The 8,873-nt window shown below is 48.1% G+C and overlaps 1 protein-coding gene across 1 annotated transcript; it reads right to left on the bottom strand.

Moving 5' to 3' along the window:
• Positions 1-3,615: 3,615 nt before the first annotated feature.
• Adrb3 (adrenoceptor beta 3) lies at positions 3,616-6,296 on the bottom strand. Its single transcript, XM_046463872.2, has 3 exons — positions 4,968-6,296; positions 4,488-4,548; positions 3,616-4,288 (listed from the first exon to the last, which is right to left on the bottom strand). Exons 1-2 carry the CDS (start codon positions 6,158-6,160, stop codon positions 4,509-4,511), a joined length of 1,233 nt encoding a protein of 410 aa, XP_046319828.1. The 5' UTR covers positions 6,161-6,296; the 3' UTR covers positions 3,616-4,288; positions 4,488-4,508.
• Between the last annotated feature and the right edge of the window lie 2,577 nt (positions 6,297-8,873).

The raw sequence follows: 8,873 nt of genomic DNA, 5'->3' as shown, positions 1-8,873 counted from the left end.
GGAGTGGCTGGCTGTGAAATAAAGGCTAAGAAAGACAAGGCAGCGAAAAAACCCACAGGACACAGAAAGTAATTTTTAAAAAGCTGAGGTGGGACAGCTAGCCATCTCAGGGATCGAGCTTCCACACTAGAAAAAGAGGAATGGTGCCCACGTTTGTTTTTTTTATATGGGGGGAACATCAAAGGTTTTTCATGGAATGTTCTTTGCCAAATAAGGTAAGAGGTGAACTGTCCAGTTCCCAAAGGGTTTCACCCAACTCTGGAGCTACAAGATTTGTCTCCCAAGTAGAGCAAAGACAAGAGATCTCATGCCTTGGGTGATCTGATGCACACGGAGAAAGCCAGGATAGTTCCCAAGGGAAAAAAATACCTAAATATTCATGGCTCAGTACCACTCAAGTGGCTCACAGGTGGCTCCCCACAATGAATCTGAGGTGGGAAAGAAATACCAGGCAGGGCATGCCCACAGTGAGCAAAAACGTGTGGATCAAGATCCAGGATGCTACTATGAATGGAACTCTACCTCTATGCCAAAACCAGGAGATCTGGGACTCCTACCTCCAAACTTTAATTCCACCACTTTGTTCTGGAGGAACCCTTTCAATTTCCAAATAATTTGCACATACAAAATTTCATTTGGTCTTCAAAATCAGTCTGAATGAGCCGAGTGGAGCAATAATATCTCCATTTGAGCCATGCAAATTGATGCACATTGGTAAGCTCGGTGACCCGGGAGGCTGAGGCAGGAGAACTGTAAATTTGAAGTCATTTCCAGAAACTTAGTGAGGCCCTAAGCAACTGAGTCAGACCCTATCTCAAAATAAAAAAATAAAAAGGACTGGGGATATAGCTCAGTAGTAGAGTACCCTGGATTCAATCCCTAGTACAAAACAAACAAACAAACAAAAATTCCATTTCTCCATTTGATTTACTGGCAATCAAATGGTCAGAGAAGCTAAGTAACTTGTTCACTTCCCATAACTGGATTATTAGAGAAAAGAAAATGAATTTTGGTTAAAATTAGCACCAGCAAACTATTTGATTTCTATGCAGCTCTATTTTTTTGTTATCATTATTAAATAAATGATATTTTCAGAGCACCTCTGTGTTGGGCATACAACAGATGCTCACTAAATGGCCGTTTCTTTCCTTCCTCCATTTATTATTTGTTTTTGCAGCTCTGAATTCTGTGCTCCTTACACTAATTCAGTGTAAGTGTTGCCTTCCACTGGCTAAAGGGATGTTGGCTACTAAATTCACCCCTCTAGAACTCATATTCTTCATCCATTTTTATCAAGTGGATTACCAAAAGACTGGACTAAATTATTTCTATGCTGTCTTCCAGCTCTGATAGTTTGCAGCCTTATGAAAACTGCAATTCTGGCTGCCAGTCTAGTTAACAGACCAGCTTTGCAAAGTCTTCACCTGTTATACTTCATATCACCATCAGGGGGCGCCCACGACCATTTATGCCTGGGATGAAGTCAAGTGCTAAGGTTGTGAAGCTCTTGCCCAGGCCTTCACAGAGCTGGAAGGACTATCTTCCTAAAGACAAGAGAGGAGAGAAAGTTTTAGTCTCTATAGGGAGAAGCTATTAAGATTTCAGGAATGAAGCTGGTGTATAATTACAGCCCAGTGATTGCCTATGGTGGGCTACACTTACCACCATCCCTTAGAAGAATCTACCACGGGGGAGTCCTGGGAAAGTTTGCTGCCAACCTCCTCCTTGCTCTAACTCTGGTTCCACCTAGTAGGTCACCTCTGGAAAACCCACTTGCTTCTCACTCCCTCTCCAACTCAATCCTCTTTTGCTGTCATTTCCATCCCATGCCCAGCTCCTGCTAACAGACTTCTGGAAGGACAAGTGGCTCCACAGGCTCTTCAGTTTTCATTGGTCTGTAATCTTCACATCTCTAGGTTCACAGCCATGGTTGTTCATCTTCACAGTTCAAATGCACAGGCTTCCTGCTAGCAAAAGCAGCCTGCTCTCCGCCCAAGGATGTAAATCTCCTTCAGTTTGACACCTGGCCACAAGTTGCTAGAGAAATGACCAGAGAGGCTGCCTCTCCAGCTGTCAAATACACTGGTGACAATCTGCAGATGGAATCCACAGCCCAGTACAAGTCTAAACACTCCAAAGGAGGCTGACAGTTGGCACCCGGGTGCATATGGAGCAAGACACAAGCAGTATGAGCTCTGGATGCTATTCAAGGATGATTCTATAAACCAGAGTCCCCTCCTCCAAATCATCCTCTCCCTGCCTAGGACTGACTGGGCGATTTTCCTCAGTGATGTCAGGATGGGTATCCAGAGATGGGTAGAGGAGGCCCTCTTATTTATTTATTTATCCCAGACTTGAGCAAGACTTCCTTCTCCACCAAGAGACAGTTCAAGAGTTGAGTCCTTTCCAAGAAACCTTAGATACCTCAGACACCAGAGATTGCACACTGCTCTGCATTGGAAAGGAGAAAGTCATCTTTGGTATGCAAACATCCTGAGAAATAAAACCTGGGCTCCAGAAGAAAAGAGAACAGCATAGACGGGGTCCAATTCACAGAGAACACCCATATGTGGAAATACACTAAGCTTATCCTGAGGGCAGATCTAAGTTTTATAACTCTAGGGCCCCTGAACATAGCCAATGCACTGTATACCATGTCACAAGCATGCTAAACATTTAATGATTTACTGAATATCCTGTGAATCAGCCCAGACCATGGTTTATGGAGTCTAAATAAGAGCCCACAAAATTAGCAAGGGATTTCCATAGAATTTTTCTTTCCATAGGAAACCTGCCCAATAAGTTTCATTAAAATTGAAGTAAGGAGCCAGGCATGGTGGTTCATGTTTGTAATCCCAGTGGCTCAAGAGGCTGAGGCAGGAGAATTGCAAGCTCAAGATCAGCCTCAGCAACTGAGGCCATACAAAACTTGGTGAGACCCTGTCTGAAAATAAAACATAAAAAGGGCTGGGGATGGCTCAGTGGTAAAGCACCCGGTGTTCAATCCCTGGTATAAAAACAAAAACAAAAAACAAAGAAACAAAAAAGATATCAACAGGCTCAAAATTGTAACTTTGGTTTTACTTGAAGAGAATAACATAAATTTCTGCAGACTAGGAATAGAGTGGGAAGGTAGAGGCTATGGAAATATTTTTTTATTGCCCAAGACATTGCCCAACACAAAAAAACAATACTGTGCTATATCTAGACACACACACACACACACACACACACACACACACACATCACATAGACATGGCACTGAACCAAACTGGTTCCTGCTGGCAATAAAAGATTATGGATCCACCATGGGTTTATAATATGGAAGGTGACCAATGTCCCATGTATGATCCCGGACACAGTGGGCCCGGCTTTGCTACTCCCTTGCAACTGGATTCCAGGAATTTCAGAAAGCATAGGGAGGCAGGAGAGTCAAAGGCTTGAGCTGACTCGCTTCACGCTTCACCCAAACAGACTTTCGTTTTTTGTTTTTATGAGGATTAGGAAGAAAGGGACAGGGATTAGTTATAATTTACTGCCTCTGTCAAAAGCTAGCTCTGAGCAAAAGGGAAGGGAGCAAATGGATTATGAAAAAAAAACAAATGGGGAGAAAAAGAGAGCAAAGGATGAGCTGTATTCTGTAATATTTATTAATTTGATTTTAAATGGAAAAGAAGGGATCTGTTCCAATGGTTCATCTTCCTATGAACCCTGGAGTCCCCCCCCCAGCCCTGAAGAAGTCCTTCTGCGTGAGGTAGATCAGACTTGTTCTGTGTCTAATGTGAGAGACATTGGTGTGCCGAGAGACATTGATGTGCCGAGAGCCATAGAGCAGGAACCAGGGACAAAACCCTAAACCTTGGCCTCTTCTAGCCTGGTCACAGAACCTAGAGAATACCCATGGTTTTTCTGGGTCTGGGCAGCAGCAGGAATGGAGCTAGAGTGCTCTCGTTGCCCTACACACACCACACACAAGTGAGCAAGGTGATGTGCACCCTGTCATAGCCATGGGGCTGCTCTCAGGGCAGCTGGTGCAGGCAGCCTGGCACCCTGGCTGCTGAGGTAGTAGTGGGAGGAGGTTTAGAAAACTTCCCTCGGAGAGAGAGAAGATGGTGAAAACCCCCTTGGTTTAAGGAACCCGCTTCCCATTCCATAGCCCAGTCAGCAGGTTCTGGAAAGTAGTTTTACAGCTGGGGCATTCCTTAGGGCTCATTCTGAACAGAGAGCCCAGAGACTTTCCAAAGGTTCTGCATCCACGGAATTGTTTCTTAAAACTCCTCAGGAAGCCCTGAAAAAATGGAGATAACATATTTTGGGTAAAGACTGACTGGGGGAATGGGGCACTGAAGGGAAGGGATAGCCCCCACAGGGACCCTGGGAAACATATTTTATTACACACAAGCATGGGGGACCACCATGTTACAAAAATCCCATCTCCTAATTGCAGCCCAGTCTTTGAAGGGGGTGGGGCACAAATTTCTACTTACAGGTTCCTCCTGCGCTGTCTTTCATATCCGAAGTGCATTCTCACCTTCATAGCCTTCAAACCTTTGAGAGAAATCAACTGAGGACCAGGGGTTGGTAGGGCCACTAGTTTTCCATGCAAGTCTGAGCCAGGTATAATGATGGCCAGAAATCTGGGCACCCAAAGAACTGAGCTAGAAAACCGACACGAGAGCCGACCACGGGGAGGAGAGGCCTCAGAACACAGCTATTCTTTTCTGTGGCACATCCTAGGATGAAGAACCACCCACCACCTGCCCCTCTTTTGCTTCAGCCCTTGTGGTTGGATCCAAGAAAGGAAAGGACCTTGGTCCCCTTTTGGTTCCCTACTCTGCTCCCTCTTTTTTCAAGGCAGAGACCCCTCCCAGAGACCTATTTCCTTCTACCAAACCCTAAACTCAGAAATGAAGATGCCATATACCATCTGACTCTAAACTGCCTGTCCCTCGGCCCTGATTACCTACCTGTTGAGCGGTGAACATGGCCTGGACTCCACGGGGCTGGCCCCGGCGGCTGGAGAGCTCAAGGGATGGCGAGCTGGGGAGGCAGTGGCCCGGGTCTCCTCTGGACCGCAGCCGCTGCCGCGGCACAAAAGACGGCGGAAAGCGCTGCGAAAGTCCGGACTACGACAGTAGATCAGTGGGTTGAAGGCAGAGTTGGCATAGCCTAGCCAATTAAGGGCGAGGAAAGCCGGGTCAGGAACTAGAGAGGGTCCCCCTAGGGCGCGCAACACGTTAGCTAGAAAGAAGGGCAACCAGCACAGAGTGAAGGTGCCCATGATGAGACCCAAGGTGCGCAGGGCCCGGTGCTCCCGGAGAGGCAGAAGCCGCGCGGGCCGCCGGCCACCGGAGGGCACTTGAGTCGAAGGGCACGTCCCCGAGGTGACAGAGTACCGAGAGTGCGACAGAGCCGACGGAGACTCCTCCGGCGGGAAGCGGCCCAGCTCCCGGCGCAGCAAGCGCAGTTGGCGCTTGGCCACCACGAAAACTCGTGCGTAGACGAAGAGCATCACCAGAAGCGGAAGGTAAAAGGAGACTGAGGAGGAGAGCAGCGCGTAGGGCATGTTGGAGGCGAAGGAACAGCAGAGCGGATTGGAGTGGCAACGCTGCGCCTCGGCGTCCGCACCTACGCGCCACCACTGGCTCATGATCGGCGCAAAGGACACCGCGGCGGACACCACCCACACCAGGACCACGGCCGCTCCAGCACGGCGCTTGGTGACTAGTGCACTATAACGCAGTGGGTTGGTCACGGCCAGGTAGCGGTCCACAGCCAAGGCGCACAGGGTTTCAATGCTGGCCGTCACGCATAGCACGTCCACCGAGGTCCATAGCTCGCAACCAGTCGCGCCCAAGGGCCAGTGGCCAGTCAGCGCCAAAGTAGCCCCTGGCGGCACTACCAGGAGTCCCACCACCAAGTCGGCTGCGGCCAACGAAGTGACGAACACGTTGGTCATGGTCTGGAGTCTCGGCGTCCGGGCGATGGCCACGATTACCAACAGGTTACCTCCCACAGTGGCCAGCGCCAACAGCGCCCCAGCCAATGCTGCAGCCCAAGGTACCCCTGGCAGCCCACTCGTGTTGGCGGTGTTGGGTACAAGGGTGGGGGCGTCTGGCCACAAGGCCAGGGAGCCGTTCCCGTGAGGCCACGGAGCCATCTCCGCGTCGCGAGTGGAGCAGGAGAGAGAGGGAGGGAGGGGCTCTCCCCGTCCCCTGGTTCAGGGGAGGGAGCAGCAGAACCTGGGAGCGACTCCCCCAGCCTGGGCCATCTTCCGTAGTTGACAGAGATGAGACCGGTCAGCCTCCCCCCACCACTACCACACCCCCACTCCCTTGGTGCGAGCGCTCAGGGGTGGGGGGAGGTGTGGCCGTGCTTAAAGGGGCAGCGACCAATAGTTTCTAAGGGAGAGGCCTCAGGGACGAAGTGGAGGGTGGAAGGGAAGACCTGTCACAGGGTGTCCATTCTTGCCATAGGCCAGGAGCAACACTGGGAGAAAGTAAAAAAAGAACCCTCCCACCTCCAACCTTTAAGGAGTCAGAGGAAAAGATGACTTTCCCAAGGCAAGCAGAATATCCAGAGTAGCCTGTCATCTACTTGGGTGCCTCCGCTAAAGTGTTTTGTATTGTTTGGTGGTGCTGGGGATGGAACCCAGGGCTTCCCTGCATGCAGGCCAATGCTCAGCCACTGAGCTATATCCTCAGCCCACCTAAGGTATTTTATTTTATTTTCAAAATTTATTTACTGTTTTGGTACTGGGAATTTAATCCAGGGGCACTCTACCACTGACATACATCCCCAGCCCTAGCTGTTTGTTTGTTTGTTTATTGTTTTTGAGACAAGATATCACTGAGTTTCAGACTGTTGTCCAACTTATAAGCCTCCTGCCTCAGCCTCCTGAATTGCTGAATGACAGGTGTGCACCACCACATCCTGCCTAAGGTATTTTAAATTAAGTAATAGAAGGCAGCCAGTGCCTCCTGTTCTCTCCCAAGACCTCAAGCCATGATGAGATTTATCATTTTCCCTTTCTGTTTTCACTTGCCTTCTCTTCCCTTCCAGTTTTCTGGGTTTTTATTTATATTTATTTTTCCCCCAGCTACTGAGGAAATTGCTATTTCAGGAGTCTTTCATTGCTTGCCCATTTTCATTTGGATTTGGTATTATGTAGTTTGGGATGCTGAAGAGTTTTGATTCCTCAATCTTCCCTTCCCTATACTGCCCCCTTCACATACCTTTCCACCTAGAAATTTTCTAGATAGATTTCATCTCTTAAAATTATCTGACACGATGACATGTTAAAAGAGATGGGGCTGGAGATGTAGCTCAGAGGCAGTGCAGTTGCCTAGCAAGCCTAAGGAAAAATGGATAAACAGAGCCAGTAGGAGTGGTGCACACTGTAATTCCAGCTACTGGGGAGGCTGATGTAGGAGGATCACAAAAGTGCCAGGCCAAGTCAGGCAGTAGTACATGTCTGTTATCTCAGCAGCTTGGGAGGCTGAGGCAGAAGGATTGTGAGTTCAAAGTCAGCCTCAGCAACTTAGTGAGACCCTAAGCAACTTATAGAGACCCTGTCTCAAAATAAAAAAAATAAAAAGGGCAGGGGAGGGCTGGGATTGTGGCTTAGTGGTAGAGCATTTGCCTAGCATGTGTGAGGCACTGGGTTCGATTCCTAGCACCACATATAAATAAATGAATAAAATAAAGGTCCATCAAAACTGCAAAATAAATTTTAAAGGGGGGAGTGCTGCAGTGGGTGTTGCTCGGTGGTTAAGCACCCCTGGATTCACTCTCTGGTACAAAAAAAAAAAAAAGATCAGCATAGGCAACTTAGCAAGACCCTGTCACAAATGAAATTTTAACAGTGGTCAGGGATGTAGCTCAGTGGTAGAGCACCTACCTAGCATGTGCAAGATAAGGCCCTGAGTTCAATCCCCGGTACCACAAAAATAAATAACAGCGCTGCGGATGTGGCTCAGTGGTTAAGTGCCCCTGGGTTCAATCCCCGGTACCGAAAATTCAATCAATCAATCAATCAATAACAGTAGTAAAATAATAGGATGAATAGGATGTGGTGGTGTAGCTCAGGGACAGAGTGGGAACTTAGCATTCTGAGGCACTGAGTTCAATCCTCAACACTGCCAAATAAAAGATGAATGGGTTTGAGGTTAAGCCTTGTCCACCATCACTCTCAACTGTCCACAAATCTTCCACTAGCCACCAATGGTAAATTCTTCACTACCGTGAAGACTTTATTCATGAGCTTTTGGAAATTAGAAGATGTTGGATTTAGGAATTCTCATGTGCATTCTCCAGTGCACTAGGTCAGGCCTGGTATTTTAATGCCTCTGAGGTCTCTTATTCACTCCCAGCAAGTTTCCCTCACCTGAAGAAGCCTAGAGGCCCCTTTCCTGCTCACTCATTCAGACTTACAAGGCCTGGTTCTTCCAGCCCAGTCTCCCAGGCTTTAAACCAGTTCCTCTTAAGTTGGGTGTGGGGAAGAGAGGTTGGAAAATAAAATCCAAGTTGGGGGGCAGGAATGAATGTATGATACCTTTATTAAGGCCTATCAGGACCTGATCCTCGAGCTGTTTTGTTTCCTCCCCCGAAACAATGGGACAAAAGGAGGAAAAAAAATATCATGGAAAATGCCTCCAGGGCTATGCCCTAGCATGTTCTTTGAACAGCTCTATATTTCAAAAGAGCACTGTATAGTCACTGATCTAAGCAATCCCTCTGGGAGGCTGAGCCAGGGGTTGGGAGTTAGAAAGATTGAAGGCAAAGTGAGAGCCTAAAATTATCCCTGAGGAAAAGAGAACCAGCTGGATCTCCCAGGGACCCAGCAGTTCACCCATGAGCAGGGTTTGTCATGA

The sequence above is a fragment of the Marmota monax genome, unplaced genomic scaffold, assembly GCF_021218885.2.
Source record: "Marmota monax isolate L192 unplaced genomic scaffold, Marmota_monax_Labrador192_F-V1.1 WCK01_AAM20220418_F8-fsc00224, whole genome shotgun sequence".
NCBI classification, from domain to species: Eukaryota; Metazoa; Chordata; class Mammalia; order Rodentia; family Sciuridae; genus Marmota; species Marmota monax.
This window is presented reverse-complemented; position numbering and strand designations above follow the sequence as displayed.